General features: G+C 44.7%; 1 protein-coding gene across 1 annotated transcript in view; it reads right to left on the minus strand.

Moving 5' to 3' along the window:
- LOC143293514 (uncharacterized) overlaps nucleotides 1-7027 on the minus strand; it is a 43037-nt gene extending 36010 nt beyond the window's left edge. The window contains exon 1 of the mRNA XM_076604416.1: nucleotides 5463-7027. Coding sequence (XP_076460531.1) covers nucleotides 5463-6387 — 925 coding nt within the window. The 5' untranslated portion in view covers nucleotides 6388-7027. The remainder of the gene's footprint in view (nucleotides 1-5462) is intronic.
- Between the last annotated feature and the right edge of the window lie 9131 nt (nucleotides 7028-16158).

Here is a 16158-nt window from a genome sequence, read left to right on the forward strand (position 1 = left end):
GAGAGAGAGAGAGAGAGAGAGAGAGAGAGAGAGAGAGAGAGACTTGTTTTCTTTCTTTTTCTTTCCTGGTCTTTTTTTTTCTGTTGTTGACTTTTCTCTGCTACTACCCTCAGAAAATGAACTTAATTCATCTCTCTCTATCTATCTATCTCTCTCGCTAGCGATCTACCTAACAAGCTGGCTAGCGTTCTATACTTTCATTGTACACAAGGCAATTTGTCATCGTCGCGCCCGAAGCCTTTTATGTCCTTGGGTGTGGACAGCAGTTGTAGAGATTGTAAAGTGGTTTCTCTAACTTTCCACCCCCTCCTCTCTCTCTCTCTCTCTCTCTCTCTCTCCCTCCCTCCTCTCTCTCTCTCTCTCTCTCCTCTCTCTCTTACTCTTCAAACGGGGTTTAAAAGGGGCATCTAACGACAGCTCGGAGTAGGCTTCAAAAGAAAATGTTCTCTCTGTCTCCGACTTCATGCAAACTGTATAGATTTCAAGAAGGCTTTTGACTTCATAACAGAAATTTGTTGAGGATATATTTTTCTGTCAATTTTTCCTTTCTTTCTTTTATACTGTGGGAAAAATTGTATCAGCAGCATGAATGAAAATGTGAAATAGCATAAAGTGTGACACTCAGCTGTCACCTTTTTATCAATTTCACAGCTGGAGTTAAACAAGGACTTATAAGCAGCCCGTTGTTATTCTTTTGTTTAAAGAGAAAAATTAAGTATGGGTGAGTCAAATAAATGGAAGGGAAGGTGCCAATTTTTCTTACAATTTTGAGCTATTTATCATTCCCCCGACAGACGATGTTGTCCTGTCTGAAATTGTTAGGATTACAAACACGTCTAAACTGATTATAGTGTGTGGCATTCAGACTTCAAAGAAAAGTTAATGTGAACGTTTCAAAAGCATTTGGAGGAGAGAAAAAGGTGGTATGTTTATGGGTCAAGAGCCCTATCATCTATGCATACAGGTATTTATGAATGCTTTCATCAATGCGTTTACGTTTTGTTTCAACTTCCGGCGATCTCGTCAATTGGATTACGATGTTTTTTCATGCTTTATAAGACAGTTCATAAACAGTTTCCATCATTTAGCTATTTTCTTTGATTTGCTTCTTTAAATATTTCACTCCTAAATAAAAGTGTTAAATAGCATGGTTCAATTTCGTAGGAACGAATTTTCTGTTTGTGAATCTGAGTTTGCTCAAAAACAACTGGGTTAGCGAAAGGTGTATGTGCAGGTAGTTATTTTTCACAGTTTGCATGAAGTGTAACCTTATGTTGTGTTTCAGAAGGAAAACGTGTAAAATATGTTACTAGCATGAGATCAATATGCATCTAATAAGATATATGGATCAATAATACAAATACTTCCATGGAGACATAATTCTACCGGGGAACGTTTTTCTCCCCACACACCAACAGACTGCATATTGGAGTGCACCACCAACAGAGACTTTTTTTTAACCAGCAGTCAGTTTCTGACGACATTTATCGTTGTGCAAGTTGTAGGGGGCTCCTCTTTATATGAAACAGAAAAAAAAATAAAAATCTAAAAAACAGTTGACGGGTTCGTTGCTCCAAGCGCTTGACTTGGTTATAACTTGAAAGGTTACCGCAGCCATTTGTAGAGCATTCTGACGTACTGGTGCGTGTCATAGTGTTCGTTATGAATAACAGCAGGGGGATGCTGGGTTTTAGTCTCTCCTGCTTGTTCTGGGGGCGGGGGTCCGGAGAGGGGGGGGGGGGGGTCGGCGGGGAGGGGAGGGCAGGAGTGGCTTTTTGGGGGGCGTTGTGTAGCTGTGAACACTACACACACTTCCTGCTGGGATATTGCAATTTTGTTTCTATCGTCTCTCCCCTCCCTCCCCCCGCCTCCCTGCTCGGATTCCCTTTCACACCCCCTGTGCTGGACACACCCTGTAATCTTCTCTGTGTCTGCAGTTCAAAGCTCTGTGTGTGTATGTATATGTTTCATGAAAGTGATCTATTGTGCAAGTAGAAAAGTGTTTTTGATGTTTGGTGATGTTTGTTGTTGTTGATGGATGAAATGTTCCCACAGTCAAATAAACACACACACACACACACACACACACACACAGCCCCAACGAAAACTTTTTTTTTATCAAACGGAGAAGAACAACTGCAGCCACAGCCAAGTACCTTAACCCTACATGTGTATGTGTTCAGAGTTAACCATTCCGTTTAATAATTACCTTTACAGTTCTAGTTTTAGTTTCAATGGGATGTCAAACTGTTGGTCGGATCCATATACGCTATACCACATCAGCTTTGGGGGTTAAAAAGGAGCAGATACCTGACCTTGAGAGCCAACCCTACGTTTATCACTGGCTCATAGTGATGCAGCCTTGAGGGCTAGTTGGCCTTTGGGAGCCATCTCAACGCCGATTGTCTTCACACCTTTTCGGCCGAGAGAGTGGGGGCGTAGCTTGGGCAAGACTCTCCACTATAATCAAATTCTATCCCAGATAGTCGGGACAGGAGTTGCCTCCTCTGCTGTTCTGATGGTCATAGTCGGACACGACTGACTGTCATACATTGCGGTGGGAAACCCGTGGAATCACATTCTGTCTTAGTACCTAAAATACACGAAATTAGGCAAAATACAACCAAAGACTGCTATCATACAATTCTCATTTTCTGGGGGCGGAAAAGTACAATGAAAGCACCATCTAGAGCCGATATTCGTTATCAAGTCCATTTAGAAAGAAAACTGTGTATTTTCCTGGGGAGGATAAAACACTCTGGTGAATTGGATGATAATAATAACAATAATAATGATGATGATAATGAATTAATGAATGAATGAATGGACGACAGAAAGGAAAGAAAAGTGCAGAACATACACACACAGTAACGGTGTGATTGCCAGTGAAGCGGCCTTGCCACAAGCAAGAAAATGGTCGAAACAGACGAAAGAAGACCCCAGAATGGATCCAGGTGGGAGCAGGCCTTTGAGAGAACACTGACAACCACCTCACCGCCATTCATGCGTCTCCGCTTTCCAACTCAGCTGAACTGAGGAATGTACCGGTTTGCACGTGCAGCACAAAAACGTCTCTCTTAGCTTGTCAGTTTGTTTTGGGGGGTGGGGGGGAGGTTACTGGCTCAGCAAAACTAAACTCATACTAGTCATAGCCTATTATCACGTGAATTCTGCAGTTAGTTTGTTCACGCGAGCATAAACATTCGTGTTCAACGGTTACCACATTTCTGTCGAATAAAAAGACGTCCATTTTTTGTAGTACCCACTTGATTATATAAAGACATTTCTGGGTTAACTTTATTCGCTGCGTTTCTGTCTGTTTCTTAAGACGTTGCCTCTCGCATTATGGTGGGTCTTTCAAGGCCTGACTAAGCGCGTTGGGTTACGCTGCTGGTCAGGCATCTGCTTGGCAGATGTGGTGTAGCGTATATGGTTTTGTCCGAACGCAGTGACGCCTCCTTGAGCTACTGAAACTGAAACTGAATTGATAGAATAGAATATGTCTTTATTACCAAGTGTACCGGGGTCACAAGGAATATTGGGGGGTGGGGGGGGGGTGTAGTACATAACGAACATAAATCGAAAATTATACACAAACACAGATACAGTAGAAATTAGGATACATACAAGTGCATATCAATATAAAAACTCGTGCATACTCATACATACACGCACTGCACACACACACACACACACACACACACACACACACACAGACGTTTGAACAGAAGCTGCATGTTACATGTGGATGGGGCTGATGACTAGATCTTCAGGTAGATAGTTGTTGATTGCGCAATTCTATTTATCATACTGGAGTTGTTCGAGAGACAGGGCACTGACTGCTTTGAGGAAAAAGCTATTGGCGAAGCGATTGGTTTTCGTCCTTATACTTCTTTTCCGTCGACCAGAAGGGAGCATCTCGAAAATCCCAAAAGCTGGATGTGGTTCGTCGTAGCTGATGTGTGTGTGTGTGCGTGCGTGCGTGCGTGCGTGTGTGTGTGTGTGTGTGTGTGTGGGTGTGTGTGTGTGTGTGTGCCAAGTATACATCTGTTCTTGACTGGTTTCAGTGGACGTTAAAATGACACTAGTTGATTGCTAAACGAAAGGATAGTACGTTCTCCATGGTCGCACTTTTGATTCATGAACCATGCGAGTTGTGGCGCAACAGAAAAAAACAGATTAACATTCATTATAACTGTTATAAGAAGCAGGAATAGTGTAACTGATATTGTTACAACAAGCAACAATGGTAGTTGTTGTGCCTGTGTCCAGTTGTGCGTAAACGTTATCCATTGCACAGCCTAGTTTCGTTTTCTTGTCTACTCTTCTACATTCAGTTTTTGTCTCGCTCTTTGCGACAAATTTGGGAGAGATGTGACATACTTGAGAGAATGGACCATTGAACTGAATTCGTTTCTGTGCAGATCTTACCTAAACACTACTTCTTTCTCAAATGTGCATGTGAAAGAGAAAGAGAAAGAGAGAGGGGGGGGGGGCTTTCTGTTTGCATGCTCATATTTGTAATGTATGTATAAGACAGACAGACAGAGGGGTTATAGCTACCCTCCCACCCCCCACCACCCACGACCTCACCCGTCCGTACCCCACACACACACACACACGTACACGTACACATACACACACAACAGTGTTAAAAAAAACTCGGGGTTTTTTTTCAGTTTTTTATAATATCCTATCACATCACCAACTTGCAAGTTGACAAAACAGTTGTATCAACTGGTCACGTCAATAGTAGCCGGCGACAAACTTCCAACTCGTACATTTGGGAATGAGGACAGAAACCGTTTGTAGCCGGCGACAAATTCCGTTCCAGAGACAATTTTCGGAATGAGGCCGCGACAATTTCGGCAGGCGACATTTTGGGCGTAGGCTAATAGAGTATCATGTTAAAGGCGTGTACGTTTGGAAACCCCTTCAACATACTACAGACATGGCAGGGTTAAAGGTGGCCTAGTGGTAACGTCCGCGAGCGATTCTGGGCGTACAGGTTCGAATCCCCACACTTACCAGAATATTCTCCCCCTCCACTTGACTTAAAGTAGTGGTATGAACTCTAGTTACACATGTGAGACGATAAACCGAGATACCGCACCGCGTATAGTACGCATTTAGCGCATGTAAAAGAACCCAAGGCAACGAGAGAGTTGTCCCTGGCAAAAAAATGTTTTCTGTTATAATCTGTGTGTGTGTGTGTGTGTGCGTGCGTGCGTGCGTGCGTGCGTGCGCGCGCGCGCGTGTGTGTGTGTGTGTGAATGAAGCCTGACTGAATGATACAGGAAAAGAATGATGAGCGCCTAAGCATGGCAGCTCTTTGTCGGCTCTACTCAGGCAGGCAGCCTGTTGTGCAAAACACTGTGTCCGTACAGCGCTTAGAGCTTGGTCTCTAACCTAGGACAGGCTCTATAATTATACATACACATCCATGCCATTCAGACGCTTACCTGCATAGCAGTCAATCAGCTCCCGCTCCCGAATCCTCAGCACTTGCCTGGTTCTCTTCTCCCGTGCCTTGAGCTGCTTCTGGGCCGTCTCCAGTGCCTGCACCTCCGCCTTGGTGTTATTGAGGGTCAGCTCGCAGGTCAGCAGGCCCTCGGTCAGCGTGTTCTCCGAGCGAATCAGGGTCAGCAGCTGCTCCTCCTGCTCCTTAGACTTGGCCTCGCACTCCGTCAGACGGTCAGCGGACACGCCCAGCTTGTAGTTCCGGTCCTTGAGCTGGTTCTTCAGCACGGCCCTCTCGCGTTCCATGAGAGCTATCTTGTTCTCGGCGTTCATCAGGTTCTCGTTCATTTTCAGCAGGTCGGTCTGGGTCCTGGTGAACAGTTTCTCCGTCTCGTTGACCTTGACCTGCACGTCGAAGAGCTGTTGCGTCTTCTCTTTGAGCGCGGTCCGAAGCCTGCCCAGTTCTTCGTGAAGGCGTGCGAGGACGTTGGTGTCCAGGGGAGGGTTTTGTTTCGCTGCTCCGTTGTCCAGACTCAGGGAGGACTGGGCCGCGGGAACGACGTCACTGCCCAGCAAGGCCTTCACGGTTCCCTCCAGGTCCTTCAGACGTTGTTCGTGCTCGTCCTTGAGGAATGAGAAGGTCTTCTCCATGCTGTCGATCTTGGCCTCTTTGTCGTTCTGGATGTCGTCGTGGTGAGTGTTGCGGCCGCCGCCGCCTCGGAGAAAGTGACCGTAGGGTTTTTTCCCGTGGCCGCAGTTCTCGTTGTGGGTGAGGTGGATGTTGTAGACGCATTCCTCGTTCCTGTAGGAGCGAACGAAGGTGCAGTCGTTCACCGCCTGGGCCCAGTGCGTCAGGAACACAACTGACACCAGCACGAAGCCTGTCGTCCGTGGAGAGACTTCGCCGTACATCTTTGAATTTACCATCAGACTGTTGCTGCACAATAAGTTTCACAGTCGCAGGGGAAAAAAAGGATGTTTGTTCTATCTTTGCCGAATTAAATATTCATCTTTTTCCGAGTCGTCCGAATGGAATCACACACCAACCCACTTTTGTTCTTGCCGATACCAAAACCTTCGTGTACGTGTTGTTATTTTCTCCCTTAAAACTCCCGACTTCTTGCACACAAAAAACGCACACACAAAAAACAACAAACAAACAAACAAAAACGCTCACAATAAAAGAGAACGCCCTCACTGGTGAGCGATCAATCCTTTAGAAACTTGACTGTCTCACAACAAATTCCTCAAATCAAAAACAGTCGTGTTCCATACTTAAAACAGTACGCCGTGCACGACATCAAAGCATGTCACACTAGTTCCGAGACTACGCGAGTAACAAAGTTAGTGGTCCACTCGAAAACAACAACACCACGACAGTCGAAGAGCCTTGACCAGCCATGCAAACCACAAGGGGAGGAGGGGATTGTAAACAAAGCAAAGAAAAGGAAAGAAGGAAGGAAAAGAAAAGAACTTCTCCAACAACCAGCCACGCGCTCTGCCTGTCAGTCTTTGTCCTTCGGATGCTTGCAGTTCTTTCAGCAGTGGTTCAGGCCACTGGGGAGACGACGAAACCACGGAACGTTTTGGGTTGTTTTTTTTCACGTTGGCAGACGGACCGACAGACTGACTGCCTGCCTGCCTGGGGGGTTTGGGGGGGGGGGGGGGGGCTGGGCGCCTTGAATAGCCCACTCCCCCACCTCCTCCCTCCCTCCCTCCCTCTCCCTGTGTGCCACAGCGTGTCTACCTTTCTCTCCCCTCTCCGTCCTTCTCCCTTCCTCCCCCCTCACCCCCTTCCCCCGTCCCTTTCTCCCTGCCACAAACCGCTTCTCTTTTTTTCTCGATGACATGAAGGCTGACACCGCCACTGGTACTCTGCCCAAAAAGTTTACGAGAGAAAGAAAGAAAGAAAAAAGATTAGAAAAGAAAAAAAGAGCAGATAAAAAAAATATCCACCCTATATTTGCATGTTGAGTATGTAAATAATGAAACATGCAATCTATTTTTTTTTTTTTTTTTTTTTTGGGGGGAGGGGGGGGAGGAAGGGAGGAGGAGGGGGGGAGGGTGTTGGGGAGTGGTGGGTGTTGGTGTAGAAGGGTGACGGGGGTGGGGACTGGACTACTAAGACTTCTGCTGCATAAAACTGACTGGCATTTCAATGCAGAGCAAATAGGGACTCTGGAAGCAGTCTTGGGTAACCATTATTGTTTGTTACTGTACAAACAGATACATATAACATTATATTCAAGCCGAACAACACAACAGCAGTAACACCTATAGAAACCAAATGTTACAATACAGACATTTTAAACCGAGCAGTACAACATCAGTAAATGACTCCCAAACTTCGTGGCGACAATTGCCAGACAATGAAAACTGTGAGGCAGAATGAAAAGGAGGGCAGTAAGAAGTGGAAAGAAGTAAGGGCAGAAAGAAGTGGAAAGAAGTAAGGGCAGTAAGAAGTGGAAAGAAGTAAGGGCAGTAAGAAGTGGAAAGAAGTAAGGGCAGTAAGAAACGGAAAGAAGTAAGGGCAGTAAGAAACGGAAAGAAGTAAGGGCAGTAAGAAGTGGAAAGAAGTAAGGGCAGTAAGAAGTGGAAAGAAGTAAGGGCAGTAAGAAGCGGAAAGAAGTAAGGGCAGTAAGAAGTGGAAAGAAGTAAGGGCAGTAAGAAATACAACAACAACAACAACAACAACAACAACAACAGAAAGTACAAGAGAAGAAGCCATTAAAGAAAGAAATAAAGAAAAAAGAAAAAGCCAGAAATGAAATGGAAGCAAAAAGATTAACCCCTTGCCTGCCGATTCATGATGGAAGAAGACCAGCGTGACACGAACCGGAAGTGCAAAAACTAGTTATTTTGTACTTCTAAGTGAATCTTCTTCTTCTTCTTCTTCTTCTTCTTCTTTTTCGTTCGTGGGCCGCAACTCCCACGTTCACTCGTATGTACATGAGTGGGCTTTTACGTGTATGACCGTTTTTAACCCTGACATGTAGCCAGCCACACTCCGTTTTCGGGGGTTAAGTGGTGAATCGATTATTGTGTAATTATAAGTGGTGAATCGATTTTTGCTGAAACGAAAACTAACGCAATGGTGATCAACATCCATCTTCAGTTCTTTCTCAGTTAAAGCAACAGCCCCTTAATAATGAGCATACTTGTCTGCAACAGTCAAGGGGTTAAAAAAAGCAACAACAAAAACAGCAACGCGAAAATGATAGTTAAACAGACTCCCTTGTAAACTTTCCTTCTTTTTCTTTTCTTTTTCCTTTTGTGTGTGTGTGTGTGTGTGTGTGTGTGTGTGTGTGTGTGTGTGTGTGTGTGAGTTTTTCTTGCTTTCTGAAAAGAAACGTCATGGTGTGTGGACTAGTCCATATACGCCACTGCCATGTCACGAGATAGAAACGCACTCTGAATAAAAAAAAATTTAAAAAATTTAAAAAAAGAAGTTCAGGTTGGATTCTTTGAAACTGATCGAAATATCGAAATAACAAGATGGCATTATTTTCTTTCTAACTTTCTTTTCCTGCCCCATCATCTACTGGAGTGATGGCATTGAGGTAATGCGTCCGCCTCGGAAGCGAGAGAATCTGAGCGCACTGGTTCGAATCACGGCACAGTCGCCAGTATTTTCTCCCCCTCCACTTGACCTTAATAGTCATCGCTGATGAGACGATAAACCGAGGTCCCGTGTGTAGCATGCACTTAGCGCACGTAAAAGAACCCCACGGCAACAAAAGGGTCGTCCCTGGAAAAAAAAAAATTCTGCAGAAAAAATCCACTTCGATAAGAAAACAAATTTTAAAAACTGCATGCAGGTAAAAAAATAAAAAAAAAAAAAAATGGGTGGCGCTAGCGACGCGCTCTCCTTGAGGAGAGCAGCCCGAATTTCACACAGAGAAATCTGCTGTGACAAAAATTAGTAATACAGTAATACAATACTCCTTTTACTTTCAATGACATGACTCGCGCGCCACTTATCCCAAGTGCTCCATTCACAGCCATGCCCTGCATTGTTGCTGAGTCATGGAAATCTGGGGAGGAGGGGTTGTTGTGCTGTTGTTTTTTGCTGGTTTTGATTGTTGTTTTCTTGATGTAGGTTTTTTGTTTTTGTTTGTTTGTTGTTGTTTTTAGTTTTTTTTGGTGTGTGTGTTTTGGGTTGGGTTTTTGGGTGTTTTTTTTGTTTTGTTTTGTTTGTTTTTTTGTTGTTGTTTTTTTTGGGGGGGGTGATTTTTGTTTGTTTGTTGTTCTTTTTTTACTGATGATGGTGTCGTCCCGGTTTGCCTATTCTGTCCATGTACTCAGTTGCTCTGTGTGTGTGTGTGTGTGTGTGTGTGTGTGTGTGTGTGTGTGTGTGTGTGTGTGTGCTCTCATGATTTAATTGCTGGCCCTGTCTCTTAGTGTTGACGGTCTGGTCTCTGTGTCGGTCAGTTTGAAACAGCACGTTGTGTCCGCCTATCTTGCTTTGGACACTGACACAAAGCATCATCGTAAACTGAAGTGTACTATATTCGCTCCGGAGTCACTTCAGTGCAAGCACTAACAATGTTTCTCCCTGTGTTCATAGAAGCTGGTGGTATCTGTGTGCAAATATGAGTGTGTGTGTGTGTGTGTGTGTGTGTGTGTGTGTGTGTGTGCGCGCGCGCGCGCGCGGAAATTGGCGAATCGGAGATAGATAGATAGATAATGTATTTCAGCGTTAACCAGGCCCGAGAGATACTTACACCTGCGGTGACATGATGACATGTTGATGGATATTTGATTGATCCTTCTACGGGCAAAATCTGTTGGCACAAGAATCGACAATTTCTTCAAGGGATCCTCCGGTCTCTCTGATGTACCCACCATTCCTTCTCTATCCCTTGGACCTGAAGAATGGATTACATGATTCTTCTTCTTCCTGTTAGGAGTCCACGGTCATCACGTTGACCATTCTGACACCGTAATGGGGAGAGGAGCGCAGCAGCATGACCCACCTTCCTAGGTGATGGAATGGAGGGGGTAGAATGGTGGGCCCTGTGGTGGGTGGGTGGGTGGGTGGGTTGGTGGGGGGCGGGGAGCCATCAACTGTTTCAGTCATCAGGACCAGGCCTTTCCGGCTACCGAAGCGGCCCCCGGGATCAACCCCGACCGGCAGAGATTATGTACATATGACAGTCAGTCGTGTCTGACTATGACCATCAGAACAGCAGAGGAAGCAGCAGCCGTCCTGCCTCTCTGGGTTAGAATTTGATTAAAGCGGAGAGTGTCTTGTCCAAGCTACACCCCCACTCTCTCGGCCAAGAGGGTTTTATCTGTCCTATCCCCCAGTATGTCGTGATTGTACCCACACACAAATTATGTGTACACACTATATGTCGTTTGGTCCTCTTCTTCTTCTTCTTCTTCTTCTTCTTCACTCGAATGTACACGGGTGGGCTTTTTACGTGTATGGCCGTTTTTACCCCCCCGCCATGTAGGCAGCCATACTCTGTTTTCGGGGGTGAGAGGCATTGTGCTTAAGTTTTGTCTTTCATCCCTTTTAGTCAACGTAATGCATGCGTGTGGAGGTCGTGAGTGACACAAGTTTAACTCGTTTCGTTTGGAGAATTCCGTGCTTACATACCTTTCAGAGGCTCGTTACATGATCTGCGCTCTTGAAATTGACTAGACTGGACTCCAAAACTGCGATCAACAAAGGCGATCAAGAGAGGCAGATCGTGCGAAACAACAGGCTGCTTTTTTTTCGACGTTTTGCTTCATAGTTTCGTTTTCTTTTTGTGCATACGATGGCACTTCATTGAACAGTGTTTGGTTGTAGTAATGGAGGCCATCGTTGTGACCACGGTACGCTTGGTAATAACGACATATTCTATTCTGTTCTATTCTATTTTGTTCTATCAACTGAAGAAATGGAGGACAGCACATGTTTGCTGCTTCTGTCTATGTCGATCGCCTTTGACATTGCTCGCGATTTTGGTGAAAATTATGTGCGCATGTACAAGATCCAAGATGACCACAGAACTCTCCAGCGGCCAATATTGAAATGTTATATTCATGACCAATTTCATAACATCGTACAGTAGAGTCGCTTGGTTTTTGCTGTGCTGGCCTGTACTCTCATGTGTCTCTCCCTGTGAAGCGCTTGGAGAGTGAAACTAGATATCTTTATCAACGGGGTAAAGTGCATCGCCACAAGGTAACTCAACTTTTCTTTTCTCTCCGCCCTTCTCTGTGTATTTGTGAACACACCAAAACCGGGTTTGCAACTGGGGGACTATTCCTTTTTTTTCTAAATCACTGACGTGGGCGCTTTAACTTGGGCGAGCACTCAGCTAACCTCTCAAGGAGTGCTGGAACTCAACACTCCTCACGCTTTCAGTGTCTCTGGGAGTGAGCTGCATGCCAGACTGGCGACAAAATTTTGTCTGTCTGCTTCAGTTGGTTAATTATGATCTATGATCCAGATAGAACAGCTTAACATTTAGCCCCACTCTGACCAGATGTGTGAAAAGGTGTTGAATGAAAGCGCTACTTCACACATACGCACACACTTCTGTTTATTCAAACGCACTCAATGAACTGCTGAAAATATGCTGTTTTTGCATCACACCTTCGCCTCGGATACGTAAGCTGGGAAAATATTTACTGAATTTTCAAATTTAGACTTTGATTTCGGCAAAACAGCCAAATATGTTGTAATACAGAGGTAAAACTGTGTACTGGTACGTGGGGAAAAAAAACAAAAACTCATTTTAGCCAGGATCGACCTTCATCACTGTTTTCGCCTGTCGCGCATTGCTACACACAGTGCGGATTATCTTTGATTTTGTAGGAGGTGGTCACAAATAAAAGATTAGATATTTCCTCCTTTTTTCAGTGTATATATTGTTTGTTGCTTTACAATCTATCAAAACGTGCATAGGCGTCTCAGATACACGTACCATTCTGCTGGTCGTCAATACTCCATAAACAAAAACAAAACAAATAAGGGGGGAGGGGTATACACAGGGGGTCGTGGGGGAGGGTAAGGGTTTAAATCCACACGCCTCGCTATCATCTTCATTTACTTGCAAATGATAGACATAGTTTTCATACCCTGACTTCTGGGACCTGTTTAATAGATAATTATTTCCGTACTTTTTTTTTTCTTCTTTTTTTTTGCAACGCAAGCATTTTCTTGTAGACTGGCGTGTCATCCACTCCTTTTTATTCACATGTAAGTCATAAATCCCACGCGAAATGACCCACATTATGAGACGCCAACCGACATGTTTATAATCATTATCCATATACTGCAATCTATAGCAGCGTTCCTTTTTTTCTATTTTTAACTGCTTCTTTTTTTCTTTTTCTTTTTCTTTTTTTTTTTTTTTTAACTGCATTATCGTTGAAACGCAGCTAGCTTTTCGACTTACCGAAGCGGAAATAAAGGGAGCAAATATACCTGCCCGGCCCCCGTAATTCTGTGCAGTTGTGGTTTTGAGTGCATTCATTTCTCTCGGCTTTCGAGTAATGCTATTATTGGATGCATCTGAGCATACAGGCAGAGAGAGAGAGAGAGAGAGAGAGTCTATTTCATTGAGTCCTTCCCCGATTTTCAAAGGCTGCCACTTTTTCGTTCAGAAGTGTGCATTGCCAGTGAAGGAACACGTACGTGTATACATACACTGCGGGGCATTCATTCTCAGGAGCTTTTTTTTTTTTTTTTTTTTCATTTTTTGGCTTGCATTTTTTTTCTTTCTTATTTTTTTTTTTAAACAAACGCATGGTCTGCGAACAGTGTGAGACAATTTGCACGAGTAATGTGTGTGTGTGTGTGTGTGTGTCGGGTGTGGGTGGGAACATGTGTATATGCGTGTATGTATGTGTGTGTGTGTGTGTGCGTGCGTGTGTGTGTATGTGTGTGTGTGTATGTCGGGGGGAGGGGGGGTGCATGTGTATGTGTGTGCCGTGTGCGTGTGCGCGCGCGGGCGTGCATATGTGAGTATGTATGACTATGCTGATTTATATCAGCGCTACATGTTCTCTGTGTCCGGCCATATGTTCATTTACGAATACAAAGAAAAAAATCTTTGAGATTCTGTGTGTGTGTGTGTGTGTGTGCGTGTGTGTGTATGCGTGTGTGTGCACGCGCGCGCTTGTGTGTATATGTGTCTGTTCGTGTATGCATGTGTGTGCATGCGCGCGCGCGCGAGTGTGTGTTCGGTATGTGGAGTGTTTGTCCTTGCACCCCAAGTGTGAACAAACAACATGGACCAACACCTCGACGTTCACCTGTGAACACGCTCACCTTGAAGAGCTCATGAAAACAAATGCAACAGGTAGGCATATACTACATCTCAGCTCTTGATAACCTGTGTGCGTGCCTTCGGTGCGAATGCCTGACAACTTCTTCGAGTGTGTTCGGGAACGAAAACATGCGTGTGTTTAGTGCTCATCTACTTGACACTTTGTTTTTACGTTACATGCCAGTGAGAATTCACATGAGCGCTTTCGGGGTTTGAGCTCTCTCTCTCTATGTCTGTCTGTTGATCACACACACACACACACACACACACACACAGCCGAAAGTATGAGGATGAAGGTGAGTAATTGGATCAGTCTTTTTTTGTTGTTGGTTTTTGGTGTGTGTATTTTAGTTTTTTGTTGGGTTTTTTGTTGTTGTTGTTGTTTTTTGTTTGGTTCGTTGGTTTGGGGTTGTTGTTTTTTTCGTTTCTTTGTTAATATTGTTGTTGTTTTTGTTTTGGTTTGGGGTTGGTTTGTTTTTTTGGTGTTTTTTTTTCTTTTTCTTTTTTTTTCTTTTTTTTTGGTGGGGGGGAGGGAACGGTGTGTGTGTGTGTGTGTGTGTGTTAGTGTCCTATTGTGTGTGACCCAATCCAGTAAGTACGTGGTGTCATCATAAATCATGTCCTTTGTTGGTTAAACTAAAGACAGACTTCACAGCTGGTATAAAAAGGGGGGGTTTAAGTTTGCTGTCAACTGCAGAATTTAATTAATCTCCTCCTGCATTCCGTACGAAATGAGACTCTCTGACCGACACGGTACCTTTGTGCCTCAATCTTTTATCACTACAATGATTGGAAATGAATCATTTGAGACACCCCCGAAAACGGAGTATGGCTGCCTACATGGCGGGGTTAAAAACGGTCATTCACGTAAAAGCACGCTCGTGTACATACGAGTGAACGTGGGAGTTGCACGAGCCCACGAACGAAGAAGAAGAAAAATCATTTGAGACAAAGAGAGGGAGGGGGAAGGGGGATTGTTGAAAAACAAACTTTTCTTTTCTTTCTTTTGCGTTCGACAGCTACGCAGTCAGGGTCGAAGTCCGAGGGATGCCACAAACTCGGACGTCCGGTGAAGATCGGCTGCCGTCCCCCAGAGCTTGGTGTTGAGGTCCGCACCCCCAGGCCAGGACTGCTGCCGCGTCTTCTCATACAGGGGGCAGTCTTGAAGAATATGGGATGGGGTCTGGTCAGCCTGGCCGCAATCACATAGGGATGTGGCTGCCACTCCCTTTTCAAATGTGCTCGGAGGCTGCAGTGTCCTGTGCGAAAGCGATAGATGGTAGTCTGGTGTTCTCCTCTCCAGTGTCCTGATGGGATCCTGGTGTGCCTGGTAGTTTCCGTTCAGGGTGACCCAGCCTCTTCGGAATCTGCTGCGAAGGAGAGATTTTGCTTCCTCATACGTGGCAGGAACGGTCGGCTGTGTAAGCTGGCTTCCTTCCTTAGCAAGGTGGTCTGCACGTTCGTTGCCTGGGAGGCCTACATGGGCAGGCACCCACTGGAGGGTTGTTGGGGCTGTTTGGGTAAGGGTTGCGAGGGAGGCCTTGAGGGACTGGATCAGTGGACCAGGATCAGGGGAGTCAAGGGCCTGGAGTGTGGACATGGAGTCAGTGAAGATGGAGATGCGGCCAAGGGGCTTTCCACAGGAGGAGAGGAATTCTGCTGCCGTTTTAATGGCCAGGACTTCAGCTCTGAAATTGGAACAAAGCTTTCCTCCAGGGAGTGCGATGCTGCTGTGCTCTCCATCGGAAAATCTGACGTAGACACCACTGCCTCCGTTGTGTGTAGCTTCAAAAAAAAAAGTTATGTTACTGTTGGTGAGTCAGAAGGTAGAGTACTCTGGCTTTAACTGATGAGAACCTTTTGTTTTACCAAAGAGTTACAAAACTTGTTTCTTTTTGTTCCATCACTTGGCATTTGACTTTTTTTATTCACCAGGTTTCAAAAATTGTTTTTCATTTGTCTTCTTCTCTTTTTTTTTTTATTCACCTGGCTTGGCTTCTTGAGACTGGTTTTGAATCCCTGTACGCGAAGAGGCATCGACGAGGCCGGAGACGTTTGCAAGTGTTGAGGTAGGAACGAAGCTTTTTTGAGGGCACGATTTCAGTCCACCGTGAAACGAGAGGCGACGAGACAGACGTGTTGCCGCGAAGTTTTGTGGACTTACTTTTAGATGGGAGGGATCGTTGAAAAGCTGGACTATCGAGCGTTACGCTCCTTACAAGTAGTCGTGGTAGTATATGAATTATTATGATTATCTTGTATTGTATTATGTTATGACGATGATCATAGTATTGTTGTTGATGTTATTGCATTATCATAAGTAGATAAGTAGTAGTAGCACAGAAGAAAAAAAGAACACATAACCAAACTAAAATTTATATATATATATATATAACTAAAAGAAGGAGAATGCATGATCATACAGAAA

The sequence above is a fragment of the Babylonia areolata genome, chromosome 19 (genome assembly GCF_041734735.1).
Source record: "Babylonia areolata isolate BAREFJ2019XMU chromosome 19, ASM4173473v1, whole genome shotgun sequence".
In the NCBI taxonomy this organism is placed as follows: domain Eukaryota; kingdom Metazoa; phylum Mollusca; class Gastropoda; order Neogastropoda; family Buccinidae; genus Babylonia; species Babylonia areolata.